An 18,272-nucleotide genomic window follows, 5' to 3' on the forward strand; every position below is an offset into this window, starting at 1 on the left:
TACGCATGGCAATATGAAATTTCATAAATATGCAAAATAGATGGAAGCTTAATTTTTTCTTAAATTAATTAAGTAAGAAGAAATGTATTGGCATGGCAAGAGAAAGTCATTTTTTTTCATATTAAAACTAATGGCATCATCATCAGTTATTCTTGTTTTGTAACAACTAACGCCAATTGGGAGCACCAGGGAGGTCAAGCCTTTCTTCACCAGCCTTTCCCTTCCTCTGCTTCCAAACCACGGTGTCCGCTGAATTACTTTCTTGGTAGGAGCGTCTTCATCTATTCGCAAAACATGACCTAGGCAGCGAAGCCTTTGGGATTTAATTCGCTGCACTAACATCATACATATCTGGGCCCGTATAATGCAGCTAGGGAAATATCAAAATATTTCCAAAATTATAATAAGTTATGGAACTAACGAGTAAAATTTGTAGCTATTTTACATATGACATTAATGTGATCCACAATTTCAGAGCTGCTAAAGCTGCAGACATTCGTGCTTTATCGGCAACCATATCTACTTTATAACAGCTGATTCGACCAACCTTATGAGAATCAATGCAATCAATTATTGGTGCCGCTAAGGTCGTAACCGTATCGTAGCCAACCAGTTGGTTTTTGGTTACCGTCGTAACGATAAACAGCTGATTACGTTAGGGATACGACTACAGCGATACGACATAAGGCACCAATGACTCCCGCTTAAAATGGGGCAGTAATTACGAAAAGCTTCTTAACTGAACAATCGGTTATAGGGGATATATGCTATGTATACAACCGATCTCATATGGTGAAGTTTGAAACTTCAATCTGATTAATTTAGGACGATATAACAAAAATTCTCTTTTCTGAAAAATCGTTTGTATGGGGGATATATGCTATGGTTGTCTGATCTGGCCGGTTTCAACAAATGTCTAATCGAACACCTAAATATACCCCCTCACCAAATTTTATCAAGATATCTCAAAAATTGAGGAACTAGTTTGCATACAAATAGTAAGACGGACAGACGGACATAAACTCAGCCCTTCATCCTGATCATTTCGGTGTACCTATTTGTGGGTCTATCCATTTTCGTTTAAAGACTTACAATTTTGAGATTCGTGACAAACTTAATGTACCATTTCGTTTTCATGAAAGATCGTAAAACGTAATGCGTTCACTGCAAATAGCTCATACAGCCCATCGTTATACCTCCTTCTATACTCGCCGTCGGCATCTTCGGAGAATTTTTCTCTCAAACTTTCATAGAGCCATCTCATCTCTCTCCACAGCTTCCATTATTTCGAGTCATACTTCAGGATAACTATGATGAGAAACTTGTAGAGCGTGATTTTTATTCTTCGAGAAAGGACGTTACTTTTAAAATTCCTTCTTAGGTTAAAAATAGCAAAAGTTGTTCTTCATCTAATTTCTAAACTCACATTGTTTTTGCTGTTAATACTGGTCCCCAAATTGACGAATTATGTCACGTCTCGAATTTATATCTATCGAAAAATTAACAGTGACGGGGCTGCCACGTGACGAATGCGCCAATTGTTTCTTGGATGACAGCAAGTACTTTATTTTCTTCTCTGAATAACTAATACCAGCTTTGTAAAATTCTTAAATTTTTATACTCAACGTGCTTTGCACACAGAGTATATTAACTTTGATGGGATAACGGTTGGTTGTGCCGGTATAAAGGAATCGAGATAGATATAGGCTTCCATATATCAAAATCATCAGTATCGAAAAAAAATTTGATTGAGCCATGTTCGTCCGTCCGCTTGTCCGTTAACACGATATCTTGAGTAAATATTGAGATATCTTCACCAAATTTGGTGACCGAGCTTATCTGGACTGGTATTAAAAATGAGCGAAATCGGATGATAACCGCGCCTACTTTTTATATATATAACATTTTCGAAAACACAAAAACCCTGATTATTTAGTAAGTAATACACCTAGAATGTTGAAATTTGACACGTGGACTGATATTGAGACTCTTGATAAAAATTTGAAAAAAAAATTTAAAATGGGCGTCGCACCGCCCACTTGTGATAAAATCAATTTTACAAATATTATTAATCATAAATAAAAAATCAAATATTATTAATCATAAATAAAACAAGTAAGGAAGGCTAAGTTCGGGTGTAACCGAACTTTACATAGTCAGTTGAGAGCTGTGGGGACAAAGTAAGGGAAAATCACCATGTTGTAAAAAGATCCTAGGGTAACCCTGGAATGTGTTTGTATGACATATGTATCAAATGGAAGGTATTAAAGAGTATTTTAAGAGGAAGTGAGCCATAGTTCTATAGATGGACGCCTTTTAGAGATATCGCCATAAAGATGGACCAGGGATGACTCTAGAATTTGTTTGTACGATATTTGTATCAAATGAAAGGTGTTAATGAGTATTTTAAGATGACGTGGGCCTTAGTTCTATATATAGACGCCTTTTCGAGATATCGCCATAAAGGTGGACCAGGGGTGACTCTAGAATTTGTTTGTACTATATGGGTATCAAATGAAAGGTTTTAATGAGTATTTTAAAAGGGAGTGGGCCTTAGTTCTATAGGTGGACGCCTTTTCGGAATATCGTTATAAAAGTGGACCAGGGTTGACTCTAGAATGCGTTTGTACAATATGGGTATCAAACGAAAGGTGTTAGTAAGTGTTTTAAAAGGGAGTGGGCCTTAGTTCTATGGGTGGACGCCTTTTCGGGATACTCCATAAACGTGGACCAGGGGTGACTCTAGAATGCATTTGTACGATATGGGTATCAAATGAAAGGTGTTAATAAGTATTTTAAAAGGGAGTGGGCCTAAGTTCTATAGGTGGATGCGTTTTCGAGATATCGCCATAAAGGTGGGCCAGGGGTGACTCTAGAATTTTTTTCTACGATATGGGTATCAAATGAAAGGTGTAAATGAGTATTTTAAAAAGGAGTGGGCCTTAGTTCTATATGTGGACGCCTTCTCGAGATATCGCCATAAACGTGGACCAGGGGTGACTCTAGAATGTGTTTGTACGATATGGGTATGAAATTAAAGGTATTAATGAGGATTTTAAAAGGGAGTGGCCTTTAGTTATATATGTGAAGGCGTTTTCGAGATATCGACCAAAATGTGGACCAGGGTGATCCAGAACATCATCTGTCGGGTACCGCTAATTTATTTATATATGCAATACCACGAACAGTATTCCTTCCAAGATTCCAAGGGCTTTTGATTTCGCCCTGCAAAACTTTTTCATTTTCTTCTACTTAATATGATAGGTGTCACACACATTTTACCAAGTTTTTTTCTAAAGTTATATTTTGCGTCAATAGACCAATACAATTACCATGTTTCATCCCTTTTTTCGAATTTGGTATATAATTATGGCATTTTTTCATTTTTCGTAATTTTCCAATCAAAGTTAATATACTCTGTGAGCTCTGCTCAACTGAGTATAAAAAGGACCACGCCCACTTTTATATAAAAGATTTTTAAAAGCGTCGTGGACGAATAAAATAAGCTGTATCTTTGCAAAAAAGAGCTTTATATCAATAGAATTTTACTTTCTAAAATGAATTAAAGGGTCGTAGACAAGAATAATAAGCTATAACTTAGCAAAAAATAGTTTCGAATCAATGATATTTCACTTATCAAGTTTTATTGTAAAAGGAAATGGGGAGACATTTTTTTTAAACGGGCGGTGCCATGTGTTATGTAGAAAAGTAATTTATCTGAAATGAAACGTACAATTGAAGCTCACGCTGAGTATAAAATGTTCTGTTACACCCGAACTTATACACCTTTACTTGTTTTATTTTTATTTTTTTCTATTTAAAAGTAACTGCGTTGGCTTTTGACACAGACCTTGCTTTGTTATTGATTTTTGAGTTAATTACTTTTGGGTTAAGATCTGAGCAAACTTTTTCCAAGGACACTCGTAATTTAATTAACAAAGCTTGTACACACACTTCACAATTTCTTCCTACCTGCTATGCAATGAACTGTACAAGTAATTATTTTTGTGTTTGTATGAAGTTAGTGCCTTAATAGGAAAAGGTGACAAGGATTTACTTTCTATAATACCTACTTACATATTACTTATGCATGTAATTGGTATCCTAATGTTGTAGTATTTTATAGGAACTTGGCTTAAAACTCTGTGCTTATTAATCAGCTAGGTTGAGCTGCAAAACTTTTGTGAGAAGGTCGGAAAAATTAAACGGCATGTAAGAACATAGAAATTAAGAGAGATAAAAGTCCTACTTAGCGGTTTAAGGAAAAAGACAGACCAAGGAAATTAAATCCCATTTAAGGGTATACAGCAAAGGAAGTAAATAAGAATAATAGAGAATAAAAAGTAATAAAGAATGAGAAAAGAACATATATATAAAAGCAGTTGTAAATTTTTGCTTAAAAAATTAAATAAAATGTTATGCTACCGTATTTGCTAGCTAAAAGCAGAAATGCTTTTCCATGAACTCACCTTACAGGCACTTATTACGAAGTAGAGCTATATATTTTTTTTTAGTATTTGGATGTTTTTCTCTTAGTTCATCTGAAAAATGTGCGGGTACATTTTTTGGTTAAGCACTTTCTACAAAAGTGTTATAAACCCAAAGGCGGAATAAACACATACATAAATATGTGCATACTTAAGTCAACACAGTGAGGAAGGACGAATTTACCTATTTGTACGCAAATGTAGTTTCGTAAAAGTCAGATGTGCTCCAATCGTTCTGCTAATATATTTCTATTGCAAAAAAAATTTTTAATGTACCATGTTCTGATATCTGCTTGTTTCACAAACACTTATAGTCATTTACAAAAGCTAGTACATAGTCATTTTTTTAAGTATACCCACAACATATGTAGGTAGCTTTACCAATAACAATTAAAAGCAAGCTTTTTGAAAATAGCCTTAGTTTCTTCTTACAGGTAATAACCGATCGACAAGTTATAAGCTGTATTGCTTTTGTACATGTATATACAAATGCGCTTAAACTTTATATGGACTGCTAAGTGTGTATCTATATCTAAACTTACGAAACTGGTGCACAGAATACTATTACTGCTAAATTGCAGTATGTATTATACTCAGTTGCATCTGAAACGTACCCCTCCATTTTATCTCTACACTATTTTCCACTTCTATGGCCGAAAATGGTGTTACTCCACTATGCATCGCAACCAATACAGCTATAGGTAATACACTATGACTAACAGAGGTGTATGTCGCCGCTATTCAGTACAACCCGCGTTGTAGCGAGTTATTTACCCCTACCGCGAGCCTTCAATAATTGCCGCTAGATGTGTATCCTAAACATTATCTAAGGTTTTTATTTACCCGCAAATATAGATATATATGCATGTAAAAAAAAACACGGGTACTGTGTTTATATCCGCTAATTATCAAAAGCGAATAACTATCATCGAATAAAGAGTTTCTTTCACTTGTTATCGCCCAGTTATCGGCTCCTTTAATATTGAAGTTTTATCGGTTGCATAACCAACAAACGAATCGTCGATCACACGCGGATAACAAATTGGTAACACTCCAATAAGCAATCGAAAACTTTTCGAAAGCGAATTAAAAATTTTTTGATAGCCAACCGATAGCAACACGATAACAAATAGGTAACAATCCGTTAACAAATTGATAACTTTTTAATAACATGTTAAAAACTTTTCGATAAATAATCAGTAAATTTTTTTCAACCAGTTTTTTGAAAACATATAGATAACTTTTTTACAATTATGGATTTACTTTCGATAACAATTCAATAATTTTTAGAATATTTATTGATAACTTATCGATAACTTATGGATAACAACTTTAACTCGTTGTTACCCTTTAATATCGATAGCAAGTTAACCACACTTCGTTAAAAATGATGACTGTTTTTTATCGCATCGGTGTAAGTATTTAACAATCCAGTAACTTTTTTATAATATCAATACCTTTTCGATAAAAAATCTATAAGATTTTCCGACAACTTTTACAAATTTTCGATAATATATCGATTACGTTTTGACAGATTATCGATATTCAATTGGTAAATAATCGTTAACTTTAGTGCAAACATCGATAAATCTTCGATTACAAACCGATAACTCTTCGATAATAATAAGTAACTCATTGATAACTTGTGTTATCGGCAACAAATTAATAACATTTTACACACACCTATGTACAACGACCCGACAACTCGTCAAAAAGAAATGGATAACACGCTCGTAACCCATTGATAACAAACCCTTAGCACTTCGATAACAAAGTGATAATACATAGTCTTCTTTCCATACCTAAATAACTAACAGATACCTTAGCAGATCTGGAAAAGAAAACTACAGAATAAATGCTACATTAATAAGATACTTCCCATCGAACCAACACGTCTTGGGAATGAAGATCACTGCAATTATTTTTCAACCCAAAATACTACAAAGAAAGTGTCACTTAAATTTCACCATCTGTTCGGCTTTTCACAGCTTAAATAAGGCAAGCTTGTGTTGTCTGATCTGCAGTAAGTGCTCCCTTAAGGACTTCAGTGAACAAAACAGCAATAAAAGGGTAACAATAGAAATAATAGGTTCAAGATAATTCATCAAAATTTTACAACGTCCGCGAATTAGACCAGGTGATAAAACTAAGACATTTGAGATAAGCTTTACTTTATTATTCTTAAATATTGTAACGAATTCTGGGGATTTCTAATATTTATGCACCTTATGCTAATGTTCGAGTCGCTAAGCTGCATCACTCCAATATTCAGTATTGCAAACTTATCTTTATTTAGATTATTTTGGGAGTTGTACTTCACAATTATACTTCACAAACAAAAGCGTTGTAGCATTACTTTGAATGCGCTTATTTCAATGCATTCTCGATTGTACAATATACACACACTCATATCGACCACCAAAGAATTCAAGTTAAACTGACACACATAATGTGACCCAGCAGGAGTTCAGCATCACTTGTGCATGCCGACGCACACGACACATATCTATTTACATTTGTCAACCCGCCACATTGACCAACACACTTATCGATCACTCACGGTGATCGACATATTTGTCTGTTGGTCATATTAACTGCCAAAATATTTATATGCATCTAGTTACATATGTCCATAAATATATCACATAATAATAAGATGACTTTGCATATATGCACTATGAATGTATGTACTTTTTGGTTTGTAAATATTAGTGTAAACACATATTTGTAATGTAAGAAATTTTGTATAAAAGAGAAAGTATTTTCTAATGAAATTCAATCATTGGCGGACGCTAACCAAATCCGCTCGTCTTTTAATTATTTTAATATTTCATGGCGATCCTTGACAGTTTGATCATTAGTTAGCATAACATTTGCCATACAAGCAAAACTGCTAAATGATCTCACTGAAGGAAGATCCTGCCAGATCCTGCTAAAAATCTGAAAGGTCATGCAAGTTTTTAATTAAAAATATAAATTTTTGTTTGAAAAAAAAGTTTTTTGGTAAATCATTGGAAGTTTTTGGGAAGAAATGCTGCTAAAGCATTTTACACAATCATTGGAAGTGTTGGAAGAAAACCTGCTAAATAATTTCACCTAATTTTTTAATGATGAATATTTTCATTTTCACTATTTTATTTCAAAAAAAAAAATATATATATATATATAGAAAATTGTAATGTTTAATTAACTAATAAAATGTCTTAAAATCCAAAGAAAACAACAAGGTTACAGCTATTTCTTAGCTATGCAAGAAATTAAAACAGAAGAAGAATTTCACAGAATATTTAAAAAGTGCGAAGACACAATAAAAGAAATTATAAAAACTACTGAAGAGGTTCTTAAAACCCCTACAATAGTAAAAAACGCCCGACACCGATTATCATATAAGAGTTTCGGCGACGGAATAAGCTTAATAAAAGGAAGAAATTCCCAAAATACCTACCCCATTAAAAACTCAAAGACAACAAGTAAGGAAGGCTAAGTTCGGGTGTAACCGAACATTACATACTCAGTTGAGAGCTATGGAGACAAAATAAGGGAAAATCACCATGTAGGAAAATGAAGCTAGGGTAAACCTGGAATTTGTTTGTATGCCATGCGTATCAAATGGCAGGTATTAAAGAGTATTTTAAGAGGGAGTTGGCCATAGTTCTATAGGTGGACACCTTTTCGAGATATCGCCATAAAGGTGGACCAGGGCTGACTCAAGAATTTGTTTGTACGATATGGGTATCAAATGAAAGATGTTAATGAGTATTTTAAAATGGAGTGGGCCTTAGTTCTATAGGTGGACGGCTTTTCGAGATATCGCCATAAAGGTGAACCATGGGTGACTCTAGAATTTGTTTGTACGGTATGGGTATCAAATGAAAGGTGTTAATGAGTATTTTAAAAGGGAGTGGGGCTTAGTTCTATGGGTGGACGCCTTTTCGAAATATCGATATAAAGGTGGACCAGGGGTGACTTTAGAATTTTTTTACGATATGGGTATCAAATAAAAGGTGTTAACGAGTATTTTAAAAGGGAGTGGGCCTTAATTCTATAGGTGGACGCCTTTTCGGGATATCGTTATAAAGGTGGACCAGGGTTGACTCTAGAATGCGTTTGTACATTATGGGTATCAAACGAAAGGTGATAAGGAGCATTTTAAAAGGGAGTGGGCCTTAGTTCTATAGGTGGACGCCTTTTCGATATATCGCCATAAAGTTAGACCAGGGGTGACTCTATAATGTGTTCGTACAATATGGGTGTCAAATTAAAGGTATTAATAAGAATTTTAAAAGGGAGTGGAGGTAGTTGTATATGTGAAGGCATTTTCGAGATATCGACCAAGGGTGACCCAGAACATCATCTGTCGGGTACCGCTAATTTATTTATATATGTAATACCACGAACAGTATTCCTGCCATGATTCCAAGGGCTTTTGATTTCGCCCTGCAGAACTTTTTCATTTTCTTTTACTTAATATGGTAGGTGTCACACCTATTTTACAAAGTTTTTTTCTAAAGTTATATTTTGCGTCAATAGACCAATCCAATTACCATGTTTCAACCCTTTTTTCGTATTTGGTATAGAAATATGGCACTTTTTTCATTTTTCGTAATTTTCGATATCGAAAAAGTGGCCGTGGTCATAGTCAGATTTCGGCCATTTTTTACACCAATAGAAAGTGAGTTCAGACAATTATTTGAACTGAGTTTAGTAAAGATATATCGATTTTTGCTCAAGTTATCGTGTTAATGACCGAGCGGAAGGACAGACGGTCGACTGTGTATAAAAACTGGGCGTGGCTTCAACCGATTTCACCCTTTTTCACAGAAAACAGTTATCGTCCTTGAATCTAAGCTGCTACCAAATTTCACAAGGATTGGTACATTTTTGTTCGACTTATGGCATTAAATGTATCCTAGACAAATCAAATCAAAAAGGGCGAAGCCACGCCCATTATGAAATTTTCTTTTATTTTTGTATTTTGTTGCACCATATCATTACTGGAGTTGAATGTTGACATAATTTACTTATATACTGTAAAGATATTAAATTTTTTGTAAAAATTTCACTTTAAAAAGATTTTTTTTTAAGTGGGCGTGGTCGTTCTCCGATTTTGCTAATTTTTATTAAGCATATATATAGTAATAGGAGTAACGTTGCTGCCAAATTTCATCATGATATCTTCAACGACTGCCAAATTACAGCTTGCAAAACTTCTAAATTATCTTCTTTTAAAAGTGGGCGGTGCCACGCCCATTGTCCAAAATTTTACTTATTTTCAATTCTGCGTCACAAGTTCAACCCACCTACCAAGTTTCATCGCTTTATCCCTCTTTGGTAATGAATTATCGCAATTTTTCGATTTTTCGAAAGTTTCGATATCGAAAAAGTGGGCGTGGTTATAGTCCGATATCGTTCATTTTAAATAGCGATCTAAGATGAGTGCCCAGGAACCTACATACCAAATTTCGTCAAGATATCTCAAAATTTACTCAAGTTATTGTGTTAACGGACAGACGGACGGCCGGACGGACGGACTGATGATTTTGATATATGGAAGTCTATATCTATCTCGATTCCTTTATACCTATACAACCAACCGTTATCCAATCAAAGTTAATATACTCTGTGAGCTCTACTCAACTGAGTATAAAAACGGGGAGGTAGACAATATAGGAAGAAAACAGAAATAGCTTAAAGCTTTAGATTACTAAATTTAACCATAAACACATAAGATAGGCTAAAACTGAAACAAAAAATAAAAGAATTAAGAAATAGTAATTAATTTAAAAATTTTTAAAATTATTATTGAGTAAATTGGGATGCCAAGGGATTTTTCAAAAAACCCCCTTAAATGGGATAAAAATGCAATTTTAGAATTAGAAACTAGAAACTTTGAAAAAGAACTAAATGGTTTAAGAAAATTATGGAAATTAATAGAAATTAATAGGGAACCAACATTAGAAGATGCGAAAAACCCTACAACTAAGGAAGAAGAAATATATAGAATGATTAGGATGGTCTTCCCTAATAGGGATTAAATTAAATTATAATAGCTTTGATGAAAAAAAAATATTCATTTTAATATTCATAAAATAAAATAAAATAAAATAAAAAATTATATAACGAGTTAGTTTTTTTAAAATCTCATGGTGGAAAGCCATACTAAATGGTATCCCAATCTCTGAAGAGGAAAAATTTGATAACAAATTGGTTAAATATGAACCAAAGTAGGAAATAGAAAAGAAAGGCGAAATTTCAGATAAGTGGTTAACTATTTTTGTATGCGTAACTACATTTTTAATTGTCGCAATTGCAATTCTAATAAAAAATTATATAAAGAACAAATTGAGACAATTGAATAATGTTCAATAGCGCATCTAAAATTTTTTCCCCAATCTACAAATATCCACTTTAGCACCTTATTACTAAAAACCAAACCCAAAGCTGAGGAAGAGCAACAAATAATTAAAATAAAACCTCCAAATAGTAACCTTCAAAATGTCGCAATCGACAGTAAAGGCAACTTCATTAGTCCTGCCTAAATTGAATAGCAAATCAAGAATTTGCATAATTTTCTGTTGGACGCTCATGATATCTTTACACTACCCAAAGATAATCATGAAGCAATACCAATATCGATATTCACAAATAGTGGGCCCCAGCCACGATGGAAAATTTTTTTTAAATAAAAGTACTTAATATCCTTCTAAATAGTTATATACACATCATAAAAATTACCCTAAAAGAGTACATAGCTGAATGTCAATGGAAGCATACAACACATCAAAAGATACCACAAGAGAAAAGAAAAATCTCTACCAGCAATAGCAATAAAAATGAAGAAAAATTCACAAAGAGAACCTTATTATAAATATATATAAAGCGCTATATAAATTTGCAACAATAAGACTAGTCGCGCTCGTTTTTATCTTAGGATAGAAAAATGTTTACGAAAAAAAAATTCAAGCAACCAGATTTTTGAGGAAGTTATAGACTTAGGACAATCTTCGGCCAGGCTGAAAAATGCCGACAATCTAGGACTTGAAAAATAAGTAAAAACACAGTTGTCCTGAGGGACAAATTAGTTAATAATAATAGAATATATACTGCAGTAGACAATTTTAAAAATAAGAAAAAGTACCCAAGTTCTCTAAGATCTAATAATTGCACTAACCCTAGAGGTAGTGAAAGTGAAAAATCCAGGTAAAATTAACATAATTCTTCATAAATATCATAACGATTCTGTCTTGGTGGCCGCCGCAGGAGTCGCATGACACATAGATCAAAAAAAAAAATATATATATATTGCTGGAAAATGTGAAAGATATAAATATATCAAAATTTTTGTATCCACTCTACCTTCCTTCTTACTCATTACTTGAACTACTTCTACTACCATAAAGCTATCTTTCTCTTCCATCAATTACAGCTCCTAAACTCTTTGTATAATTATTTACATAAACTTAGTTTAATAGAACCCAAATAGAAAAATCTTAGGTTAATAAGAAATAATAAAGAAAACGAAAGGAAATATAAATCATTTATCTTAATGCTTTGTTAGAAATATTCTTCATACCATACTAAAGAAATAAATATTTCTTTGGCCGGCCGGTCATAATTTTAGATAATAGGATCCCTTATACCCAGTTAAGTTGGATAGTAGATATATAGGGCTCTGTAAGAATAGAAAATATCGATAGGAAAAATAATTTTACATTTGATCCTATAGAGTAAAAAATATCTATAAGGTTTGTGCACATGCTTGCGCTTGCGTTGGCGAAACTAAATTCTGCGAATGTGCAAAAGAACTTTCTGGAGCTATACTCTGCAACGCCGTCGTGTGACTTACCAGCGTCGTAGCGTCTAACACTGCTTGAAATTGACGAGATAACGCTTCCATTGTACGTTGAAGCCCACTTACCTCGCTGCGCAATTTCATCGCCTCCGTGTTCTCGTGCGCTCCTGGCTCAGTCACTGCGTTTACAGTTTCCTCACTCGAATTGGCCATGGTTAGTGCTATTTCCCCTACACTATCTATGTTTTTTAATTGATATTGTTGCAGCCGTGAAACTAGCTCCACCTTGTTGCCTGTCGTTTTTTCACCTAATTTCCGTAATTGCTCTTTTAATTCTGCTATCGTAAGTTTGTGTACGTTCATACCCGAACTTTACTTTTACGGTTTAAAATAAACTTATTAGAATTATAATACCGCGTTTTAATTAAACTGCACATACATATGGGTTTTTTTATCCCCTTCTGAACTCTGTCAGGATGTTCCGAATAAATTTATGTAGATTTAAATATATAAAGTCTTTATTTCTTCACGGTTTATACAAGACTGCCTGTGGTTAATAAAAATGTAAAAGCAATTCATCCATAGTGAAAAGAAAGATCTAAAGCAAAATGTCAAATATTTAGAGATGCCACAGTGCAAAAGTAAAATGAAATAAAATGCAGCTCAAACTAAGGTGACACTAATATAAGCATTTACAGCAAAGGTGTCCTTCACAATAATTTCACTATACCAAAAATTCTAAGAGGAAGAAAGACATGTTATCCGGACGCCTCTTGTACATCCCAGTACATTTTTGGACACCGTTTCTGTACCTAAACCCGCCGATATTAAATCCATAATAATAATTGATCAATCTTAAAGAAAAACAAGTAAGGAAGGCTAAGTTCGGGTGTAACCGAACATTACATACTCAGTTGAGAACTACGGAGACAAAATAAGGGAAAATCACCATGTAGGAATATGAACCTAGGGTAACCCTGGAATTTGTTTTTTTGACAAGTGTATCAAATGGAAGGTATTATAGAGTATTTTAAGAGGGAGTGGGCCATAGTTCTGTAGGTGGACGCCATTTAAGGATATCGCCATAAAGTAGGACCAGGGGTGACTCTAGAATGCGTTTCTATAATACAGGTATGAAACGAAAGGTGTTAATGGGTATTTTAAAAGGGAGTGGGCCTTAGTTCTATAGGTGGACGCCTTTTCGTGATATCGCCATAAAGGTAGACAAGGGGTTACTCTAAAATTTCTTTGTACGATATGGGTATCAAATGAAAGGTGTAATGAGTATTTTAAAAGGGAGTCGGCCATAGTTCTAAAGGTGGACCAGGGGTGACTCTATAATTTGTTTGTACGATACGGGTATCAAATTAAAGGTATTAATGAGTGTTTTAAAAGGGAGTGGTGGTAATTGTATATGTGAAGGCGTTTTTAAGATATCGACAAAAATGTGGACCAGGGTGACCCAGAACATCATCTGTCACGTACCGCTAATTTATTTATATATGTAATACCACGAACAGTATTCCTGCCAAGATTCCAAGGGCTTTTGATTTCGCCCTGCAGAACTTTTTCATTTTCTTGTACTTAATATGGTATGAGTCACACTCATTTTACAAAGTTTTTTCTAAAGTTATTTGTTGCGTCAATAAACCAATACAATTACCATGTTTCATCCCTCTTTTAGTATTTGGTATAGAATTATGGCATTTTTTCATTTTTCGTAATGTTCGATATCGAAAAAGTGGGCGTGGTCATAGTCGGATTTCGGCCATTTTTTATACCAATACAAAGTGAGTTCAGATAATTATTTGAACTGAGTTTAGTAAAGATATATCGATTTTTGCTCAATTTATCGTGTTAACGGCCGCGCTGAAGGACAGACGGTCAACTGTGTATAAAAACTGGGCGTGGCTTCAACCGATTTCGTTCTTTTTCACAGAAAATATTTATCGTCCTAGAATCTAAGCCCCTACCAAATTTCACAACGATTGGTACGTTTTTGTCCGACTTATGGCATTAAAAGTATCCTAGACAAATTAAGGGCGGAGCCACGCCCATTTTGAAATTTTCTTTTATTTTGGTATTTTATTGCACCATATGATTATTGGAGTAGAATGTTGACATAATTTACTTATATACTGTAAAGATATTAAATTTTTTGTTAAAATTTTACTTAAAAAAAATTTTTTTTTAAAGTGGGCGTGGTCCTTCTCCTATTTTGCTAATTTTTATTAAGCGTACATATAGTAATAGGAGTAACGGTCCTGCCAAATTTCATCTTGCTATCTTCAACGAATGCCAAATTACAGCTTGCAAGACTTTTAAATTTCCTTCTTTTAAAAGTGGGCGGTGCCTTGCCCATTGTCCAAAATTTTACTAATTTTCTATTCTGCGTCATAAGTTCAACTCACCTACCAAGTTTCATCGCTTTATCCGTCTTTGGTAATGAGTTATCGCACTTTTTGTGTTTTTCGCAATTTTCGATATGGAAAAAGTGGGCGTTTTTTTTTTTTTTTTTTTTAAAAGTGGGCGTGGTTACGGTCCGATTTCGTTCATTTTAAATAGCGATCTGAGATGAGTGCCCAGGAACCTACATACCAAATTTCATCAAGATACCTCCAAATTTACTCAAGTTATCGCGTTAACGGGCGGACGGACGGACATGGCTCAATCAATTTTTTTCCGATACTGATGATTTTGATATATGGAAGTCAATATCTATCTCGATTCCTTCATACCTGTACAACCAACCGTTATCCAATCAATGTTAGTATACTTTGTGAGCTCTGCTCAACTGAGTATAATAAAAGTGGACTGTCTATTCTAAGATTCGGTTTTTCAATTCAAGTTCGACTTATTTTACAGTTTTTCATTTTATTTGAACTAAAGTTTAAGCTGATCTTAACCAGCCGAGCTGGCAGGGTTTAACTCTAATTAACCTATTAGTTATTTGCGTTCGTTCGCAATGTCATCGAATATACCCAACAATCATTTGGACTTGAGTACCATTAGGGCTTATGTTTATAACAAGCAAACATCTAAAAACTCAAGAGTTGTTTCGAAAAAGTGGCTCAAGTCAGCAAAAAAGAGATTTTTTATAAATCAAAAAATTGCCGACTTATGTTGCAAAAAAAAATTGTTCCCTACATAGTTCAAATGTAAGGCTCCAAAGTTATAGTACGTTTGTGATATGTATAATTTATTCTTAAGTTATAACGCTTCGTTGCTTCTATCAACCAGGTGTTTTTTTCTCACAATAATCAACTATTGGCTTTGGTGGTACCACTTTGGGGAATATTTTTTTCTCAACCCGATATCCAATGTAGGATATCAACTGTAGAAATATGCCATATATTCACTTCTAAATTTCTCTCAAGTGTAAGAGAATAATTTGGGAATGACGTTGGAGATCAACACTAGAACTATACATTTTACAAACTTTTTCAAAGTTTAGATAGTGTTTGGAGAACAATGTTCCATATCAACTTGAGAACTATCAGGTTTAAAAATAATTAGGGAATAATGTTAAATAGCAGCTCCAGAACTATATATGTATATATATCTCTAAAGCTGGAAAAATATTTTTCCGTGTTTGTTGGGTAAACAAAATCCAGCTGTTGCCTCATCTACAAATTATCTGAATGATAATAAACCAATGTTGCCGCACAAAAAGCCTACCCCAAAGATGTCCTTAAACTGTGACTGAAAAACTGCTCTGTAGTTTAACTGGAGAACCAGCATCAACACTAGCAACAACATCAGCAGCGAAGAATCCAGCGAAGAATCAATCTTGCCTATAAATGCTACTTTGGACTAGGTAGGCAATTGAAAAGTAAAGTCCTCTCTCGGCGAACGAAAATCATACTCTACAAGTCACTTATCGTACCCGTCCTGCTATATGGGGCAGAGGCATGGACCATGACAACAGCAGATGAAGCGGATTTGGGAGTGTTGAGAGAAAAGTTCTCAAAAGATTTATGGACCTCTACGCGTTGGCGATGGCGAGTACCGAAGAAGATTTAATGATGAGCTGAACGAGTTCTACGCAGACATCCACATACTCCAGCGAATTAAAATGCAGCGGCTGCGCTGGCTAGGCCATGTTATGCGAATGAAAGATGACGCTCCGGCCAAGAAAGTGTTTCTATCGGAACCCGCCTATGGAAGCAGAGGTAGAGGGCGGCCCCCACTCCGTTGGAAGGACCAGGTGAAAAACGATTTAAACTCCCTTGGTGTGACCAATTGGCGCCGGTTGGCGGAGCGAAAGAGCGACTGGCGCGCCTTGCTGGACGGCCATAACCGTTGAGACGGTTAAGCGCCAATTAAGTATGTAAGTTTAACTGGAGTTTAAATTTGACCAACTACTGAATAACCGGACCTTGTTCAAAATTCAACTTGCGCAGAACAAATGTTACTCAAGATTTACCAGAAGGCTATTTGTACTTGATCAAAAGTTTAAAACATGTTAGCGCTACCATAGTATGTGGCTACCACACTTTTGACGCTCATGCTCATATCATGGGACTTGTAGGTAAAGATTTTCATAGCTGAGTCGCCTCTCGGCTGGACTTGCGAACGTTTCCTTTCCGCACTTAGCCAACAGATTGTTTATTTTGATTGGGTGTGCACAAAATATTTAAATAAATAAAAATAAATGTAAGGCGCGATAACCTCCGAAGAGATTTAACGCCGAGCTTCTCTTCCAATTTGCGTCGTGCTCCTCTTGATTTTCCCTACAAATCGGCCGGACGGGACCTACATGTTTTATGCCGACTCCGAACGGCATCTGCAAGGCAGAGGAGTTTTCACTGAGAGCTTTTCATGGCAGAAATACACCCGTAGCGCTTGCCAAACACTGCCGAGGGGCCACCCCGCTTAGAAAAATTTTATTCTAATTGAAAAACCTTATTTCTAAAATTTTTTATGTTGCTTTCCCGGGGTGTGAACCCAGGGCATACGGTGTGGTAGACCATCACGCCACGCTGGCCGCCACAAAATATCTACTTTAAATTATTTCAAGGTTTATATACTTAGAAACAAGTTTTTTTTAATAAGAAAAAAAGCTTTTCTAAGCGGTGTTGCCTCTCAGAAGTTATTTGGCAAACATTCCGACCGTATTTCTTCCATGAAAGCTTCTCAGTGAAAAGTCATCAAACCTTGCAGATGCCGTTCGGAATCGGCGTAAAACAAGTAGGTTCCACTCCGTTCATTTGTAAGAAAAATTTAAAAGGAGCACGGCGCAAGTGGGATGAGAAAGAAGCGCGGCCCAAATTCTCTTTGGAGGTATATCGCGTCTGTAATTTATTTATTTTTTTCAAGTGATTCTCCCTGATTTGAGTTTATTTCGGATCCATACAAAAAAATGAATATGGTAAATGAAACTGATATCCTGGAAATTCACAAAAAAGCGAATAATTCTGGGTTAGAGCCCGACCTAATTTATAAGAGCTACTTAAACAAAAATGTCATATCTTACTTCACAGGTTGAACAAATCCAAGCTGAATATAAGGTGTTGGCACTGCAGTATCATCCGGATAAAAATGCAGGAGACAAGGAATCTGAAGCCAAGTTTCAAAAATTGAAGGTGAGTGGCGTTACTTTTTAATTCAACTAAGGTGGACCCAAGTTTAACTTAATTCTATATATCGGTCCGACGAGCTGAACGCCGGGTAAGAAGAAAGCTACTTACATTAGTTTGACTATCAGTTTTCTGTTTAAAAATCATTTCTTTTCGGTTATTAAAAAGTACACGGTGCTAAAATAATACCCGGTTCTGAAAAATTACCCGTGCTAAAAAAGTAACTGGTTCTTAAAAAGCACCCTGGTCTGAATAAGTACTAGGCTCTGAAAAATAGCTCGGTTAAAAAGGGACCCGGATGTAAAAAACTCACCGGGATTTAAGAAATTAACCTCACCCCTTCTAAAAAATTACCAGCCCTGAAAAAGGTCCCGGATCCAAAAAATTTGGAAAAAAGAGGGAAAAAGGTATAGT

The 18,272-nt window shown here is 34.9% G+C and overlaps 1 protein-coding gene across 3 annotated transcripts in view; it reads left to right on the top strand.

Annotated features, from left to right (window-relative positions):
- jdp (DnaJ domain-containing protein) overlaps nucleotides 1-18,272 on the top strand; it is a 171,997-nt gene that overhangs the window by 62,079 nt on the left and 91,646 nt on the right. For all 3 annotated transcript variants that reach the window (XM_067761034.1, XM_067761033.1, XM_067761035.1), the window contains exon 3: nucleotides 17,763-17,864. In XM_067761034.1, coding sequence (XP_067617135.1) covers nucleotides 17,763-17,864 — 102 coding nt within the window. The remainder of the gene's footprint in view (nucleotides 1-17,762; nucleotides 17,865-18,272) is intronic.

Source organism: Eurosta solidaginis, chromosome 1 (assembly GCF_040869045.1).
Source record: "Eurosta solidaginis isolate ZX-2024a chromosome 1, ASM4086904v1, whole genome shotgun sequence".
Classification (NCBI taxonomy): Eukaryota; Metazoa; Arthropoda; class Insecta; order Diptera; family Tephritidae; genus Eurosta; species Eurosta solidaginis.